We start from the raw sequence: 20,748 nt of genomic DNA, 5'->3' as shown, positions 1-20,748 counted from the left end.
TTAGTTAAAAATCGATTGCAAGATTTGTACTGGATAAACAACCACCGGACAAATAAGAATACGAGCTAATAAAAACGTTGTCATAATGAAGTTGGCTGCGCTTTTTAGTGAACTGTAATTTGAGATGATTGTGGATGTGGATGACGGGGGAAAGTGGCTCGAACAGGAGTCGATCCAGACACTAACCTTGACTATGTTGTTTGCCTCTATGGCTAGAGCAGGTCCCGAGCCATGCACTCATGCACTAGTTTGCAAATGGTTCTTTTTATCACTCGCACGGTACACTTAGCGCCTGGACTTGCGACTATAATTAAGATTAAAGGTAGGAGGGAAATATTGGTATGAATGCGACCATAATTGGCCCCACAAGAAGTTATTGTTTAAATACGTTAAAAACTATATTTTTTTGAAGAATGTAGGCTTTAAATACAACCCTTTTGTAAAGTCTTCATCACTGATACCACTCATATATCGAGGGTACAAAAAATTCATAATATTACCGTAAGTATACAAATAATGTAAAAATATCCTCACATATGCATTTTTCGACGGGTATACAGACGTTTTTTTTGTTTCTCACATAACCGTCTATACAATAGCATCTTTCTTTGCAGAATCCATTGTTGTTATCGTCACACGAAGCTAGTAAATTGTCACAGGATTTGTCACAGACGCCGCCACAGAAGAAATATTCATTCGGTGGACATTCTGTATTTAAACAATAACATATATGAATATATTCAAAATAATCATCATTGGCGGAAAATCTGGGATTTGAAATTCAAATAATATATTACAATTATTCAACTATATTACACGCATTTTTATAATTTTAGAGAGTTGATTATAAAAAAACAGCGGAATTCAAACGTGCAAACAAATCTTGATACTTTTTTTGAAGCAGGATTACCGAAAGCAACCGCGTTGACATCGAACATTATAGTAAGTACACACGCACGTTCTTGTTCGATGGTTTTACGCCGATACCAACATGTATCAACGTGTGTACCATCTGGCTCGATGGTTTTTTGTTCGACATCGAACAAATTGCGCTATTCGAAAAAGATTGAAGGTCTGTAATTCTTGCGTAATCTAATTTGAGTGAGGAAGTGAGGACGCACCGGCAAGGCTAGGAGTGGGCTCGCTCTCACTCGTGGTCGAAGTCGTGGCGGTGCGACGGTGGCCTCACAGCGTCTTGTGTCGAGTTGCTCGCTTGTGTGGACGCAACAACGAGCATGCCTCTAAGTCAACATGCTTGATCGAGCAAAATGTGCGTGGGTACTAGGCTTTAACGTCACTCCACAACGGGTGTCTAGAAATATCTTCCGAAGACGAAGAAACAGGATTTTGTTTGTGTTTTTATATAACGGACTTTCGGCTTTAACTGACACCCCTACACCCACATTAGTCCAATATATCGAAGTTCTACTTTATCGATATTTTTATCATATTGATCGATGCCTTCCCATGTACATTCTTCTTTCCGAAAACTTTCCGAAATATCTACTGCTTATCATATCCATCTTTTTTATACCGCACCCGTTACTTAAAAACATAAATAATACTGTATGTACGACGTCAAACTTTTCTTGCTCATTTACCAAATAATATTCCCTCTCTTTTTAGTCACCAGCCATCTTACGTGGACATATATACTAGACTCGCCCACGATGAAAAATCTAAATTCTATATTCCATTTCCAAATATAAGAACAATGCAGTGCCTTCCGTAATAATGTATTTTTGAAACTATATAAATAATCTGCAAAACTCTTCGACTTAATGAAAAAATCATGTATTTAACCTATAAAAAAATAAAGTTATTTAGCAAAATGCCAACCTTTTAATATGACCGCTATTTTTTATTTATTTCAATTTATTTATTTTTAGCATATTGTGGACATTACAAATTATAAGTTTAAGGCGTTCACAATGTGACATAAATCATTATTATAAAGAAGAAGAAATGGGTACTTAATAAAAACGATAAAAATGAAAATATAAAATAAAGAACATGATATAAACATACATAAGCAGTGAAAATACAATTATACATCTATAGAAGTTCAAATAAGTACACCGAGTTTGCTAAAGAGGCCCTATCTTAAGAATTTATAAAATCGCGTCCACCTAAGCTCACCCTCACGTAAGTGGAATATATCAACAACCGAAGCAATTTGATTGAACATAGTTATCGACCTCCCAATTGGCATTACCATGGAAGGTTGGTTCTGCACCTTGGGAGAATAAACAACTGATGCTCTCTTTTTCTAAGATAGTTATCAGGGACACACGGGTCAACACTGCCCAGAATGGCAGAGTTCTAATTTAGGTGTACCTCGTATAAGTCGAAAAAAATACGTAGCTACAAAATAAATATGGTAATTAAATCCGAAATAGATTATAAAATCTTCATCTCTCCATACTATGTCGCGCTGAAATTTGTAAACAATCGAGAAGATAGTTTAATTTCATAATTACAAATTTATAAAATACTTACTACATTCTGAGAGCTTTACACATGTATTGTCTGTAGAACTGGTGTGGACATATCCATCCTTGCATGAGCATCCAGGAACACACGCCTGAGTGGCACATCCTAGACTATTTGGCTTTTCACAAGTCCCTGGACATGTCTTGCACAGCCGATAGATAGCGTTAGGGTCCTTACAACTTGGAACTGCAAAAAAATAACCAGATTCTATTTTTAAACCCTCTGTGGGATTTCCCAATCGTGGTACCCCGTTTACACGTGCATGGATTTACTGCTGACAGTACGTATTATCGCGGCCATAACAAAAAAATGCACGCGCAAGTTGCAAGATTGCATACATGGATTAAAAAAGTTCAGAAGCTTCTGAAATTTCACGCAATTATTGCCGCCGTGTAAGCCGCTTCATTTTAATTCTCTAATTTATAAAATAATTATTGTAATCTCTACACTGTTTGTCTTGATCTTTAAAAGATAAACCGTGCTCTTTCTTAGTTATTTTTTAATGGATTTCTATCTCCCAGCCGTAACAAGATATATACGGGGATAAACAAGTCAATCCTTGTCAGCTTATTGGTCGGTGATATTAAATACATTACCGCAATTACAAATTATTTAACATCCATTCCCCGCAGTGTCCAATTATGGCAAACTCAGTAAATAGCTTACCGCAATTATTATTCCAACGATATCCAGTTTTCCACATAGTCAGCTATATCCGATGACGCAAACTCCATGGAGCTGACTCAATTATAATAATTATTTCCTAAATATTCTTTACAAGATATTATTTTTATTGTGAGTACTTCAATAAGTTGCGGTCAGATCATTGGACATGTCACTCGAAAATAAGTTCCTGGTCTGTTAGTAACTCAGTCTCTGTTTTGCAGCATCTCATTCTACCGAGATTCGGACCTCGGAACAGTATCATAAGTATTGTAACATAACTACTGTAACATACTCTTGTACCGACTGTTTATGCTGCAAATAAAACTCGCTCCTCCATCCATCAGAGCAACCACCACATCTCGACTTCTTCATCCACACCATACATGACTCCCACATATACTTACGTTTACACTCTTTTATTGGAATACAAATATCATGTTCGTCTCTGGCATAACCATCTTTGCAATAGCACCTCTCAGTGCAGACATCATTTATTATATCGCTCCTGATTATCAAATTATCACATGTTCTGTCGTCAGGAATCCCACAGCTGAAGAATTCATTTGGTCCTGGGCATTTTACTGGAAAGAAGAGATTTAATTTAAATTATACAGTTGTCACGAAAACATCGTTTGTCGAATACCTACGTGTTTTATTTTATGATAACAATTATTTAGGCTTGCGTCTATGCTAGTATAAATACTATTTTTGCTGTATCTAACTACACTGATACTAGTGGCAGACCACCTACATTTAAAAAATTTAAAAAACCTGGAAATGGATTCAAATGCGTAGCGGTATGCGGTTACATGTAAATACGTATGCAGTTCATCGTGAGACACTTATTCGTGCGCCGCAGTACGTGAAACAAGAGGGCGTATAACATTTTATCAAATGACGAGTTTTTCGTTGAACATTTCACCGTGGAATACATTTGTACGTATCTTACAAAATGCGGCGATAGTTTGCAAATAGTACTGTTCCAATTAGATTAACCCTAACCTAACCTAATCTAGTAAAGACATCTCATAAAATTCGCCACATGTTGTAGCATACGTACAAATATACTCCACGGATCGAAGAACTCGTCATTATTTGATTAAATGTTACACGAACTCATGTTTCACATACTGCGGCGCACGAATAAGTGTCCTGCGGTGAACTGTTTACGTACAAATTTCCGGATACGCGATTTGGTTAGAAAATGAGTATACTATATTACAGGATAAGTCGATCAAAAATCATATATTTTTGAGACCTTTTCTTACATACCTTTTTTTCATATGGATCGTGAGCGAATTCACCGTCCTTAGTGAAGTAAAATCCATTATTTTTTTCAGTTGTCGCTGTGGCGAAGTGGGCCATATCAAAAGTTTATATTTTATTTGGTAACCGGACAAAACAGAATATGACAAAACAGAACAGTGACAAAACAGAACATGCCAAAACAGAACACGACAAAACAGAAAATGCTAAAACAGAACATGATAAAACAGAACAGGGACAAAACAGACCAACCAGGGGAAAAATGAAACATAATATAAGGGTAAAAGTAGGTACTTCCTTAATAAATAAATTCGTAAGGGTTCGTTGTGTTGTTGAAGGCGAAACTATTAGGCGGCCACAGATGGATAGTTCTCGTAACAGGTTGAACATGGCACAGACAATAACTGTTCAAAAACTGTACGTTAGTGGCCACACCACAGATCAGTTTAACTACCCCATTTAAATCTGTCGAACTGTCAACAGACGTGCCCATATACGTACAGTTATTGTCTGTGGCAGAGCAAGTGTCAAAAACTATGGAGGTTAGGTTCGCGGAGATATTACACAGGGGTATTGTTTCAATTAGTTTTAGGTAGAGTATACTTGAACGATATTGAAGCACGAATATTTTTTTTTACTTTGAATTTATTATGGTTATAATTGTTTTTATTAGAAACAAATTGACATAAAATACACACCTATGACGTTGGTAAAATAAATCATGATTTCGCTAGTGGATTGTGTATTTTATCGATTCACCGAAACAATATTATACACATTCGTGTAAATATAAAATATAATCTTTTATTTTGAATAAATTATTCCCTTTAATGCAGTGGTCTCCAACCTTTATGTTACTACGCCTCCCTTTAAAAAAAATCTAATCTTGGCGCCTCCCCCCCTTTATTTCATTAAATAATACAGACACTTTTTTAACACACAAGTTTTTACTACTTACTTATATCAAATTCATTTTTTAATTAATTTTTTTTTCATGCGACGAATGAGCTTGTTTATTACCACAATCAATTTTAAAAGAAGTCAACCAAATTCATCATCATTCATTGACAAAAATTAATGGATTCTATCATGAGCTCCACATAGTGAATAGGGCCCACCCACAACAAATTATATGAAAAATGCATTAGCAAACTAACCAAGAACTCAGGAAATAGATTTTGGTTTGCTTCAATATATCTGGCGTAGAAATCATTTAAAAGTGGAGACATGTATTATTGTTATATTATATTAAAGAAATCACGTCAAAAACAATTAAAAAAAAAAAATATCACACCCTGCCTACACGCTTCAGTTGACACTTTAGCTACGAGTGACATTTAAATTTGAGGTTATTGTTTTCATGCAACCAGCGGTCGTTTTGTGCATTACCGAAACAGAGCGTTTGCAAAAGCGCCATTTTTAAATTTCTCCGCTCCAAATATTTTTTTAATAGGATTTAAATATATGTATTATATATTAAAATAAACATTCATGCACTGAATTTTCACTGTTACGTTAAGATATGAACTTTTATTTATTTGTAGATATTATGGTATAAAAAATAATTTATTCAAAAATTTTGGCGCCTCCCCTGGCAATAGATCGCGCCTCCCCTGGGAGGCGCGCCTCCCAGGTTGGAAACCGCTGCTTTAATGGACAGTAATAATTTAGTAAGAAAACGGTCATATTTATAAAGGTATTGATGTTATATACAATAAATTTAAACATGCCACAAAATTATATTTACATCAATCATCAGTATAATAATTAATTACTATGATATTATTAAAATATATATACTTAAATTTTATTTAGATTTACCGACATTGTCATTCACAATTAGGTATATTAGTTTATGTTGTGAACGTCTTAAATTAATAATTTGTAATATTCACTACATAAAATAAATAAAATTTGAGTACTGAGTTATAAGTCTATATTTTCACAATAACTTTATATTTATAATGCTCTCTAAAATTTTAACATTAATATTATATTGTATAAAATAATATGTTTACATAAATAACTATTACCTACTTTGTTTTACTCTCGTAAAAATAAATAAAATATAATATTTACGATCTCCGCGTACATAATATTATTATATTTTTAATAATAAATGAATTTGTATTTTATAACAAGCAACACCAGCCGTAGTTGTATCGCGCGTTATATATTCTACTTTACGTTACCAACATCTAATGTCACTCGAAAACTTTTGGCTAGTTGAAATTCCAACAGTTTTACAAAAACACGGGAGTGGGGGGTCGCTGGCAATTTGAACATGGCACACATCTGACAGGTCGAAAAGTGTCCGTCTATGGGCGCAGCAGATTATCTACCAAAGATAACTGTATGGCCGCCATTACGTATTAACTGGCATGTTAAACCTCTTACGAAAACTGTCCGTCTGTGGCTGCCTTATGGCGAAACCTGAGCTCGTACCTGGCTCACCACAATAGCTCACTGTACACTGATAGAGTCACGGAAAGCCGTGTGTACCGTTGTCAGTGTAAGCAAGACTACTATGCTGAGTCAGGGCCAAGCTAGCTCAAGTATAACTGATGTTTTTAGGCTGTGTGTCGCCTTATATTGCCAACTAGGCGACCCCTTCCTCGACGTCCAGCTGATAACGCCGGTGTGCTTCGGTGGGGAACGACCCAATAGTGGGAAGGCGCTGTGGTGGGGGCACCCGCGTTGACTGTAGGCGATGGCCGCTGTGCGAGTGAGAAAGTATTCGAAAGTCCCGCGCTACAAACATTAATTTGTGTGGAATCTATTAAGGTTAGGTTAGGTCATTATTTCGTTGTAACTAGTCGCCCAATCATTTTGAACATATTATATTGATTAAGATGAGATATCCTAAACTTGCCGGCAACACCGAGTTAAGTCCTGTTTATTTGAGGCTTTCTAGCGATTAGGAATGCAGAAATTAACTATATAATTTGATTTATTATGGCGTATTGAAAACTGTGCTATTAAAAATCTATCAACATAATAGAGATAGGACAATTTCAATATTAAATTAATATTTTTCCTGAAAGGTCATAGCTATATTTGTCGTTGTTCTATTTTGTCATGGAATCATTTTATTTATATAAATAATACATTATAAACATTGATGTTTGAATAAAATTGGGCACTGTGGCTAGTTGGAGAATAGTATGACCTACGATTTCATTCAGAAAATTACTGCCAATGAAACCGTCACGAGAGGCCGCATCTAGCATTACACTTAACTTCAATATGTTTACACTTAACCGCCTTAGCACAGCTAAACTCGTCTCGTCTGCAACGTGTCGAATACGTCTGTATGACGTAAACCTTATTCAAAAAACACACGTTATCTTCGCATACTGCTGGAATGAAACATTTTAGTTTGAAATATCATAAAGGTTTAGGTACTCACAGCAATACTCTTCAGGTACACACTTTTGGTCGTTATTGATAAGTTGGCCATCAGCGCATCGACATCTCGGCTTGCATGGCTCATCATCATAGCAGTCAGGTGGGTTCTCTAAATCATCACAGTATATCGGCCTACCAGATGGACACGGATCGTAGACTTGGTCTCCGGAGCATTCAAAACCTATCAAATGTAAAAACAATTGCAATGATTTATATATTGTATAATTATTCTTCATAGAGTTTAAACTGATTGTTGACAGTTAAACCTTGAATTCACTAGGGTACAAAATGTATCGCAACATGACGCCCAACATTGAGTCTACGTGCCGGCGCAACGTTGCGCTCTGTCGCCCATCGTTGCACGCAACATATGCGGCTTTTCTACGTGACGCGAGACATGTTTTACGATGTCGCTTCGCTTGTGCCTTGTACTCACTGGACAAAATGTCTGGCAACATGGCGCGCAGCATTGAGTCTACGAGCTGCCCCAACGTTGCGAACTGTTCCGTACGTTGTACGGGGCTTTTCTACGTGATCCGCGACATGTTGCATATGTACGCTCCACGAGCGAGCGCAAGGGGGCAACCCATCGCCATTCGTGCGTAGGAATTGGCAAGTGCGATGGTATGGTCCAAACTGCGTGATAGGGAATTTTTATGAATTTTCACACAAACAGTGAAATAATAAAATTAATTTAATAACAGTATTAAAATATATCGAAAATCGTTAATTATATTATTTTGGTTGCCGAGAAAAAAAATCAATGCAAAAACCGTTTATTTTTATTTCGATTTTTTATGAATTATTTTGATTCATATTTGTTAATAAAGAAAATATTATCGACCTGTATATTCGAAAATAAATATATCCATTATTTAATTTAATATTTTTTCTTCTATCCATTACAGAAAAATAAATAAAATCTACTATTTTAATTTTAGAACATAGTGATCAACATAACTCCGTGATACTCTAGTGAAAGTCTAACTTCTTTATTCATTTCAGAGTGATAACACCATCGTTAGGTAGGTACCTATAATTAGTTGGATTGCAATAACTTGCGATGTTATTTTTATCTCCGTAAAATAAAGAAATTAAAACACCAATTTTCATAAGCTTACTATTTTCTATGGTAATGACAACGTTACATACACAACTCAGCTTCACCGTTGAACGGAATGAGATGGGTGAATGGCTAACCATTCCTCTTAAAAACCGTTGTTTATCTGTTATTAACTATCTATATAATTACACCTCTGTGGAAGCCCATATGCGTAGGGGTGGAAATGGTAATTTCCATTCTTATATAGACACCAACCCATATATTTATATATATCACCCACCATGGCCTAGTTAGTATAGCACCTGTCTCTGGTAGGATACGGGTTCAATCCCGCGGCTGGCATAGCATTGTGTTTTTTCAATGTTTGATCAAGTGCAAGGATCTAGTAGATTAGGCGAATGGCTAACAACCATTTCTCGTAATATTAACTTCAATATTTTGTACAGTGTCTGTTAAATACTAACTCACTTTCTTTAAATAGGTACATAGATACATACATAACAGGGACGTCATCCAACATTAGAAAGAAAAACATATATCAAGTAGGTATAGAATATAGATGCTTATTGCTTGGTATCTATATCGATACTTGCAAGTGTCGATAATATCAAGGACCAAAGTATTAAAACTTATAAATATTTTCTTGAAAAACAACAATAGAAAATGTTAATATGAGACCCGTTTTCAAATATCGGGTGAAATTGGTGGTAAATTTAAAATAGTTTTCGTTCGTTCACATCTCCGAAAACATTACTTATTCCGAGAGAAATAAAACGAAAAATAATTGACTGCTAATACGAGGGTGGGTCAATAATTCCTTAGAAAAAAGCATTAAAACAGTTTTTATTTTTGTATTTTTTTTTTATTTCTCAACATAATCTCCTTGGAGCTCAATACACTTGGTTAGACGTTTCTCAATTTTTTTTAAACCGTCAGAAAAATGAGTTTTCGGAAGGTCCTCAAAATAAGCATTTGTCCGATCGATGACTTCTTCATTTGAAAAAAAACGTTGTCCACTTAGCCATTTTTTTAAGTTTGGGAAAAGGAAAAAGTCACTGGGGGATAAATCTGGCGAATACGGTGGGTGGTCGACCAATTCGAACTTCAATTCTTCAATTTTAGCCATTGATCGTAAACATGTGTGAACACGGGCATTGTCCTGATGAAAGAGGATTTTTTTCCTGTTTAAATGAGGCCGTTTTTCTTCAATTTTGTTTTTTAGCTGGTCCAATAAAGATGCATAATAATCCCCTGTTATTTTTTTTCCTTTTTCCAAATAGTCAACGAAAATAATTTTACGTGCATCCCAAAATACAGTAGCCATAACCTTACCAGCTGATTTTACGGTTTTCGCCTTCTTTGGACATGGTTTGCCTTCGCAATCCACTGCTTTGACTGTTCTTTCGTCTCGGGAGTATAGTGGTGTATCCATGTTTCATCTACAGTCACAAAGCGACGAAAAAATTCATCCGGATTGCGTTGCATGAGCGACAACAGGGCTTTAGAGGCCACCACCCTATTGCGTTTATTGTCGACTGTGAGCAAACGCGGCACCCATCTTGCAGAAATATTTTTCATGCCCAATTTGTCATGTAAAATAGAAATGACGCTACCTTTTGAGATCCCTGTAACCTCAATTATCTCACTCAACTTTAATCTTTGGTCACTTAACACCATATCGTGGATTTTATTGATCATTTCTGGTGTAGTCACCTCTACAGGACGTCCTGAGCGTGGTTCATCCTTTGTTGATATACGACCACGTTTAAATTCATTTAACCAGTTATAAATAGTTGCAAGTGAAGGAGCAGATATGCCGTGAACTAAATCCAACTCATTTTTTATTTCCTTTGCTGTTAACCCTTTTATATTAAAATGTTTAATAACAGCTCTAACCTCAATTTTCTCCATTTTCCATTTTTCCATTTTCCACAAGCAAATTTTTTTTTTAAATGTACGAGAAACACACAACAACCCGACCAATCTGATTGAAACTTCGCAGCATACTGAATCGGTAGTGCCGCTGCATGAAAACAAACCGCTTACAGTACTAGTCGCGCCACCTGTCGGCTTTTCTAAGGACTTATTGACCCACCCTCGTAACTTAAATATTTATAACAAGGTAAAACATGTAGCACAGCAAGGTTCCAATGAATTCGGCGAATGGCTGATAACCATTCCTCGTAGATAACCGAGTTTCTTAATATAATCTATATAATATATTAATATGTGGCAATACGTGGTCCGCGTACTATGTACGATATAAAAAATGTATATTGGTAGGTATGGCATAGCACATCCAAAATACCTACTATAATTTTGAATATCGTAATTAAATATTATTAATATTATTCTATTTTCGACAAAATTATGTTGTCGTCAATAAATAATACAATCCAGATTCGCGGCTGCTCGACAATAGCTTACTTCATATATGTTATTACGGCGCCTACCTACACGAGCTAGTTCGAGCATGTATTATTGTATTGTATTTGAGCGCAATTTCAGATACCTACATCTAAAAATAGACCTGACGGAAGTAGACAGGTATGTATTTTGCAAACCTGCACGTGTCTCACCGGCCACAAAAATCGAAACGGGGAAGACCAGACGGACGAAAAATTACAGTCCTGTTTAACCTTTTATATTAATTAATTTATTTCTATATCCACGTTCAATACCGAATATATCGGTATTGTCTGATTTTTAAAAGTGGTATTTTGATATCGAAAAATACCGGTATACCGGTTTCTAAAAACAGGTATTGCAATCTCTACGCTGTATGTATGTTTGTATGTGGCTATGTAAATCAATATCTCGACAACCGCTGCATTGATTTCGATGCGGCTTTCACTTTAAAAATTATTGATATTCAAGGAAGGTTAATGATTAGAAAATAAATTGGTGATAGTGTTATGTTATTATATAAAAAACAGTAAATAAAAATAAGAAATAGCGCCGGCGTATGACATTGTGGTGCCGTTGTTCATTTCTAAGCTAAATTATTCTGCCACGAAACACTTCCTTGTGTACTCATGAAATATTCAGCGAATTCTGAAAAAAATAATATATAATAATTTTTTATCATATTTTTTAATACGTGGATGTATATAATATTATAATTAACATTTCAAAAAAAATGTGGTTGTTCGTTACTAAACATTTAAAAGTTTTCGATTATTGTTTTTGAGTAGTTCAGCATTTTTTGAAGGTTAATTTCTTATGTTAAAAATTCACTGTTTTTGTGAAATACGGGATTTTTACATATTGTAAAATGAAAAAAAAAATCCGGCGTCTGGGTAGGCAATTATATAGATCTTATTTGTCAGGCTACGTCTTATTTATGTTCAACTGCATAATATTTTTGATATTTAACTTCGCGTGTACCTATAATAAAATGAACAGTTTATAAATTTACACTCGTTTACGTAGGCATGTGTAGTCAAGATCTTTCAACATGCATACATCATGTCAATTCACTTACACTAAAAACGTTGTGGAATCGCCATCAAGTGTTATGCCAAGTCCCAAATTAAGATAAGTCTTCTCGTTAATAAATAAACATTTTAAACACTGTTTTAAAGTTACATATCAATTCTTTGCGAATATTTGTAAAAAAAAAAATCATACTAAGTATTTTAAACAAATGTGCACATTTTTTGTGTTTCTGACGGTTGGAAAACGTATGAAAACGCACGTGTGGACGTGTTTACAAATATTTTGTTTCACTAAAAGTAACGCCGTGTGGTCTCGGCGAATGTTGTTTTGATTAAATCTCGCAAATTTGTATGATATGGACTGCTTAGACTACATTTAAATTGATGACAATGTTTGCAGTTCAGGACGTGCGTAGAGTTTCAAATGTTTGAAACGTGCATTTGTGAAGTGATATAAGTTTACAAACAATTATATAACTTATTTGCGAGCAGATTATCTTATTATGGAGTGGGTATTCTACAAAAAGATCATACAATAATATCTTCTAGTTATAATCCAAACAACTCTGTGCAGGTTCTCAATTTCATTAAATATATTACAATATATACATTTAAAAAGGTGAAGTGCCACTGGCTCCAACGGCTTGTTGATAAAAAGAATAATAAAAATTGTCTAGACACCATCACATGACAAGGCCTGAAAGACAAAAATGTGCTCTAATGATATTGCAATAAGAGTCACTTTGGCGGCTATCGCATTTCTGCGACAAGTACAACATATTCTGCGACGTTGCGTAGTGTGTACGTATTTTGAACAAGAAACATGTTCCGCGGCTTCGTTCCCGAAACATCGACGTAGATGTTGTTCGTCATGTTGCACGATTTGTCCCCTAGTAAATTCAAGGCGTTACATGCCTACACCACAAAGTAACGATAAAAACTGCTTTGCGCCTCGCGGGGGGGGCTCCGCCCTCCCTGGGCCCCTCAGATGATGGTTATTTAAACCCTAACGGCTAAAATTATTAAACATGGATACATCTGAATGCTAGTTGTCCAACATGCCGAAACCCAAGTCCACAAGGCTGGGGCGGCCTTCCAGAGGATCGGCCGCATGGCTGGTGAAGGATGGGGCTTAAAAGTAAGGGCGCTCAAGATCGCCTACGGCGCCATTTTTATGGGAATAGCGGCTTATGGCGCCAGTGCCTGGTGCCCGCGCATTCCCAAGAGTGTCAAACTTAGAATCTCTCTTTTAAGAGGACAGCGCAGCGCGCTCCTGTCCATTACCAAGGCCTACCGTACGACATCAACCGACGCGCTCCCGGTCCTGGCCGGTATTCTCCCACTTGACCTGCACATTCAGGTCAGCGGCGCTTCAGTGTTGCTCCTCAAAGGTGAGGAGGCCGACGTTGGTGATTTTCATCTCGTCCCCCCCCCCTCGACGAGCCGGCGAGGGATTAGCACTACTGAAGCGCAAAATTAGACTCATGTCGCTAGATGCGGCCATTAAGACCTGGCAGCGAAAGTGGGACGAATCCACCAAGGGCCGGCACACATACAGCTTTTTTCCAGACATTCAGTGGCGAATGGAGATAACCAAGTATTTGACTCCAGACCATTACACCAGTCAATTTGTGACTGGTCATGGTGGTTTCGCTGGCAGGCTCTTTGAGCTTGGACTTGTAAGCCATCCGACATGTCCATGCGGATGGGAGGTACAGGATGCCAATCACATCCTATGGGAGTGTCTGAGTATGTGCTCCGAACGGGAGGAAATGCTCAGGTCGGTCCAACCAGCTGTTGGACCCATCGGCCCGTCCGACCTGGTTGCTACTAAGGCCAACTATCTTGCATTCAAAAAATTTGCGGCGTCTTACTACGGGCGTGAAGATCTCTTCACATAAATTTTGCTGCCTGTATGATTAGCTTCGTTCTTTGTTATATTAAAATAGTAGCTTCTTTTTCTTTAAAGTAAATTCCATGTGCTTTTTCTCTCCCTGGCACTTTGCATTAGAGTAAACTCAGTAAACTCAGTCAGAGCTCACTTTGAGCGTAGCAACCTAAGTCTTGGGCATCTTCTCCCAGGACACTCCCAGGCCAATTTTTAGATGCTTCACATCACCAATTGATGGGTCCCGTGATACTCTCGATTAAGACCGAGGGTGGTACGGGGCGGGTTTTGGTGGAGGGAATTTAACTTCAATGTCCAAATTCGAAAGAAAAAAATGCCAATCTCTGTTGCTAACGAATTATATACGGCTATTTACTTATTCATAGAGGGGGGCTAACTTTTTGGATGGAGGACCAAATTCAAGAATTCAAAATGAGCGGCGGGCCGCAAGTAAAATACCATTTTTAGATATACACTATTTTATTATCACGAAAAATAAACATTACAAAAAAAATAATGAGAAGAACGAAACTGTTGTACATTTTTGAACTCTTCGACTGATTACCTCGCATTAAATTACATCAAATGATATTCACGTACTAATATAATATTTAGTAATAAATAAATAGGTAATATATTTAATAAAATATATTACGGAGTGCAAAGTTATGAAGTGACAACTCTACATTTATCATATAAAATGTTCTAAAACGGTGTTGAAGGTGGAAATATATTTTTTAAACTATTAATTGTAAGAGTACATTATTCTCAGAAAGAGTATCGGAAAACCATCTTGACGAAGAGAACTTACCTTACATACCTAATAAAAACTGCTCATGCACATTATCAAGACTACAAAATAAACGACTTGTCTCTGCTTAAGTATTAAAGAAAAATTATAGAACAGCTTGAAATTTGTTAATGCTCATAGAATTATTATCAAAATAAATTGCGGGACGCGGGTTTACACGTCATCCCTAAAACGCCGCTCGCGGCCGACTGGAGTCTCTAGCGGCCCCGCAACTTTTTTGACATTATTATTTTTTCGTTACGCCGGTGCAATTTTTCGTAACGAATCCGCCCGGGAGGTCAAGACAAAAGCATGTATCCATGCTAAAATAGCAAAGATGGTAGGTACATGACATCCGGATTCAATTTAATTTTTGTTAATATATCATACACTTTACTACAAATTATTATTAATTCACGATGCTGATAGCATGACGTAAGCAAGGGACTTGGACGACTCGGCGCTGCCAATTGAACGACACCGACTGAACGACAGGAAAACTAGACGACGGATATCTCGGCGCTGCATATACCGACCGTATTTATAAAAAAAGGGCGCAACCCTCACAGAACAAATTTTACAGGAGAGGCAAAAAACGTTTTTTGAATGATTTTGGTTCAACATTAAAAAAAAATAAGCACAAACATTGGGTGCATGATGATTAATGATTTGGTGTAATATCTTGTTGTGTCTAATAATAAGTAAGAAGTAATAATAAGAAGTTATTACAGAAAAATCAATAAAATTCAGGATAAATGCTTTTTCTTTAAATTAAAACCTAGTTAAAGCTCAATTAAAACCTGAATTTAGATAATAATTCGGCATTTGCGGCTTACTACATTTTTACAGAACGTGTATTTAGTTGTATGCATTGTTAATATCTAATAAAAGCACTTTTAGAAAAATCGAGGGTTACGCCCTTTTCCCTAAGCACAGTCGATATGAATGTAATGTCACGTTGTCACGTGTCGATTTTTTTTCCGATGTCGATTTTGTGTTGAATGTTGAATAAGAATTTTATAAGAATTAACGGTACTGTTCGGTTATACCGGAGCCAGCGGAAAACGCATTTTGAAAATAGCCGATAAACTGGATTATTTGTTAGGTTAACCTAACCAAACCTAACCTAACCTAACCTAACCTAACCTAACCCAACCTAACCGAACCTAAACTAACCCAAACTAACAAATAATCCAGTTTATCGACTATTTTCAAAATGCGTTTTCCGCTGGCTCCGGTATAACCGAACAGTACCGAATTAACACTTACTAACGGTGTCATTCCCTTAGCATCTATGGGGACAAGGATAAGAACGAGGGTAGGTGAGGTTATAATGATAAGACTCAGTTTATTCTTTCACAATATAATAAATACAAATATTATGTAATACAAAGTTAGTATGAATATGACAGCCGATTAAATTTCGTAAATAAGAAAATACTACTAGGATAAATAGTAAGAATAAAAAATGCTGACGTGACATCGATGCTACTCTACTGAAATGCTCGTAGAAAGTAGTTTTGAGAGTCTATGAGTGCATTATTTATTGACTACAAATTTTCTACGTATGTACATTTTGCAATGACAATGAAATGCATGTTTGAGTTTTCGTTGCTTAGTCAGGTGTATTTTTATGTCTAATTCTGACAGATCTAATTCCATGTAACCGTTGTAACCGTAAAGAGCCTGTAACCATTGGTTGCATGTAAGTTGTACGTATGAAATTCATCGTAGGATACTTATCTTATTCGTGCGCCGCAGTACGTGAAACATGAGTTCATATAACATTTTAACAAATGACTAGTTCTGTGTTGAACATTTCACCGTGGAATACATTTGTACGTATCTTACAAACTGCGGCGATAGTTTGCAAATAGTATTGTTCCAATTAGATTAACCCTAACCTAACCTAACCTAACCTAGTAAAGACATCTCATAATATTCGCCACATGTTGTAGCATACCTGCAAATATACTCCACGGTGAAATGTTCAACGAAGAACTCGTCATTTGATTAAATGTTACACGAACTCATGTTTCACGTACTGCGGCGCACGAATAAGTGTCCTGCGGTGAACTGTTTACGTACAAATTTCCGGATACGGTAACCATTATCGGACTGAATCATATAAATATGAGCAGTGCTGATTACAAGACATGGAAATTTATAGAATAAAAGACAATAATTGTATAGTCAACCTTTGCTAGCTTTTGACATCAAAGTTGAGTAGAACCGCTTAGCCATTAATTTATAAATAAATTCCTGCATTTTTTTTCATATATTAATTCTAGAAATAAACGTAATAAAAACTGCCATCACAATAAATTTTATAATTCAATCATAAAGTCAATCAAGCAAGGCCGTGCCTTTATCGTAAATGTAAATAGTATGTTGTAATGCGTCGGCTAGACGGCAGCGACTTGTCTGTGCGGTGTAGTTTGTTTTTTAACACTTTTACAGCGCTTTTCGGTTTCAGCTTCCCGATACAATCCGGTCTGCGCAGGTAAGCTCGCAGTAAAGCATGAGCGTGTAGCCGGAGCTTTATTGCTTTAAAAAAACACCAACGTTAAGTGAGAAAACAATTATTAATCAAGATCAATTTGTTTTTACCAGGATCCGGAGGAATCGTCGCAAACACTGTCGCCAAAACCGAAAGAAGAAAAAATAATAACCGAGAAAACATTTTTGCGATCGGTAGATTTGCTTCACTAATTGACATCGCCTTTTAAAATGGATTTTTATAAGATTTCAATAGACACTTGTGCAATCGCGAAGAATAGTAAACAATCAATTATTATTTATTTTCTTTGCGTATTAATATAATATCCAATTACATATATATGCAGTATTTAAAAGGTCAGAGCCGTAATGGTAATAATTTACAAATATATAATTATTAATAGGCATGAGCACGGAATCAGCGCTGCCAACTTAGTGATTTTCTTCCCAGATCTAGTATTTAATTTATTATTCATTTACTTACAAAATAATTACAAGATCAAAATATTTTTTTATACACAACGTTTTTAAATTTTCTGTTGAATCATACAAACATGACTTGACTAGCTTAAACGTTCAAAAAAATTGTATTTGATAGAAATAATGCAGAAATGTCATATTATTTCCATAGTAACGCACGTATATATTTATAATTTGGTTAAATGGTGTCGAAATAACTTTTCATACAAAACAGAAATAACTGAAAATGAATTCATTTCTACATAAAGATGGCCAAAAGTATTTTTTAAAAAATGCATTGGCATCGTGTTCTGATATATTCTATAAGTTTCAAATGTCTAGCTAGTCGGGAAGTTTGTTAAAAATCGATTGCAAGATTTGTACCGGACAAAGAACCACCGGACAAATAAGAATACGAGCTATGAAAAGCGTTGTAATAAAATACATTTGGCGCATGGCTTTAAATATGGCGTTTTCGCAACCGCAATCAGCTTAAAACTTAGGTATCATCGTAAAACTAGACTGATACAAGATTTGCTTGAAAATCAATTTACCGGAATTTTGCAACGTATACACATAAATTAAATAAATATAGCATACAAAATGTAGACTAAATTTCTTATCTGCGATAATTACTGTTCATTAATTGTATTAGGAACTTATTAATATTTTACTGGTTTACGAAATAAAAAATTCTCCTTCGATCTTTTTTCTTGTAATTATTATGACATTTTTTTTAATACTTGTTTCTAGATATAGCTTTTTTTACCTTTAAGATTTTATTTTTGTTAAAATCTAGATTTTTTACCCTATCCGTAGGTATATTCCATACAAAGGACGGCCATCGGCGGCCACCAACGCTAGTTTATTATATTTATGTAGTGAGGCGGTTAATTCTTATAATAAGTTAACCGTCTAAACCTTCAAAATGTTTTGACAGCCGCATGCATTATTTTATTCACGTTATAGTTGGCTCAATACATAAATATGATAAAATACCGTCGATAGCCGCCAATATCCGCTTTGTGTATAGAATATACCCACTGGCATATTTTTGTGAATGAATGAAGGTCTGCGGTCACATCTAACGTGTACGTATACATAATAGCCGCATGCATTATTTTATTCACGTTATAGTTGGCCGAGTAGCATTAAGACCGGATGACATGTTTTTAGTCCGGCATTTCACCGAGCGGTATAAAAAAATATCTGCAATTGAGATGCGACGTTTATTTCTGCAGTCAATTAATTCCAATTATATTGAATTGAACCATTTGACATTGATTCGTATCAAATATCTGATAATAATGATAAATAAGTACCTATCAGTAGCGAAGAGTGGAAGTAGGCTGTTAAAATCCGCAATAAATAGTGTACATTAAACTTTGTTAGCCATACCTACGTATTTATTTTTATTGGACTAAGACTACAAATTTATTTACAGATGGTTTTGGTTAGATTTTTAAAATCAATCAATCAACCCTGCCTATGCCAAATTATAATAGCTTTGGTATATTTTGGGCGATACGATAAATTTGTGCACACTTTTTCATTCATACTTATTTGTTTTCGTTGGATTAAGGAATACATATTATTACACATATTGTTGGTTAATTTTTTTAAATTCATTACGCCCTACCTAAAACAAACTATAATAGATAAAAAATATTATTCAATCTATAAAATATCCAAAGTTATGTATGATTTAAGTGCATAGTTTTATATATTTATAGATAGATGAGTATTTTTTGACTATTATCTATTATGGCTTGGTATCGCAGGGTTTAATTTAATTTTAAAAACTAACCAGCACCATCTGTAAATCGTAGTCTTATTTCAATGAAAACAAATAGGCAAGACTGAAAAAGTTTAATGTACACTATCTATGGCTACTACGTACTAACGTATCCTACTTTTGAATCATTCAAAATTCTTCATGTATCTCATGTTATCTGTATCCCTGTAGCATCAAACCAAAGCACAAGAATCTCAACTATTTAATTTTAATATATTAAGGGTACATTCGTGCAAACACGTCACATACACTCAAGAATTCGTGAGCTGATGTGCCAATCCTCGGATCTGATCACGTAGAGTCAGTTCACGTGGCTATGACATTTACTCCGGACTCTCCTAAGTAACGCATGATCTGCCTACCCCCACGGGACGTCACTGCAAAACATATCATCATCAGCCGGGGTCAATCCACTGCTGGATGAAGGCCTCTCCAAGCTCTCCAAGCTCCACCTCTCACTCCTGTGTCGTTCGCTGCCACGTATTTCCGCCGAACATCATTGAAGTTGAAGTCCCTCCACCAAACCCGCCCCGTACCACCCTCGGTCTTAATCGAGAGTATTACGGGACCCGTCAATTGGTGATGTGAAGCATCTAAGAATTGGCCTGGGAGTGTCCTGGGAGAAGATGCCCAAGACTTAGATTGCTAAGCTCAAAGTGAGCTCTGACTGAGTTTACTGAGTTTACTCTAATGTAAAGTACCAGGGAGAGAAAAAGCACATGTAAATTACTAAAAAGAAAATGAAGCTACTAGTTTATTAAATTAAAGAACGAAGTTAATCATACAGGCAGCAAAATGTATGTGAAGAGATCTCCACGCCCGTAGTAAGACGCCGCAAATTTTTTGAAAGCAAGATAATTGGCCTTAGTAGCAACCAGGTCGGACGGGCCGAAGGGTCCAACAGCTGGTTGGACCGACCTGAGCATTTCCTCCCGTTCGGAGCACATACTCAGACATTCCCATAGGATGTGGTTGGCATCCTGT

General features: G+C 35.9%; 1 protein-coding gene across 2 annotated transcripts in view; it reads right to left on the bottom strand.

Annotated features, from left to right (window-relative positions):
* Positions 1–17,721, bottom strand: part of LOC147072659 (zonadhesin-like) — a 28,741-nt gene extending 11,020 nt beyond the window's left edge. Inside the window, exons 1-5 of one of the 2 annotated variants that reach the window (XM_085946141.1) lie at positions 17,622–17,721; positions 7,835–8,014; positions 3,564–3,740; positions 2,500–2,679; positions 535–708 (exon numbers count right to left, since the gene is read on the bottom strand). In XM_085946141.1, coding sequence (XP_085802267.1) covers positions 535–708; positions 2,500–2,679; positions 3,564–3,740; positions 7,835–8,014; positions 17,622–17,694 — 784 coding nt within the window. In that variant the 5' untranslated portion in view covers positions 17,695–17,721. The remainder of the gene's footprint in view (positions 1–534; positions 709–2,499; positions 2,680–3,563; positions 3,741–7,834; positions 8,015–17,621) is intronic. The other variant, XM_085946142.1, reaches the window with a different exon arrangement.
* Positions 17,722–20,748: the final 3,027 nt, after the last annotated feature.

The sequence above is a fragment of the Rhyacophila brunnea genome, unplaced genomic scaffold, assembly GCF_057557595.1.
Source record: "Rhyacophila brunnea isolate RB1 unplaced genomic scaffold, BYU_Rbru_1.0 scaffold_19, whole genome shotgun sequence".
NCBI classification, from domain to species: domain Eukaryota; kingdom Metazoa; phylum Arthropoda; class Insecta; order Trichoptera; family Rhyacophilidae; genus Rhyacophila; species Rhyacophila brunnea.
The sequence above is the reverse complement of the archived record's forward strand: the minus strand, read 5'-3'. Positions and strand labels throughout refer to the sequence as shown.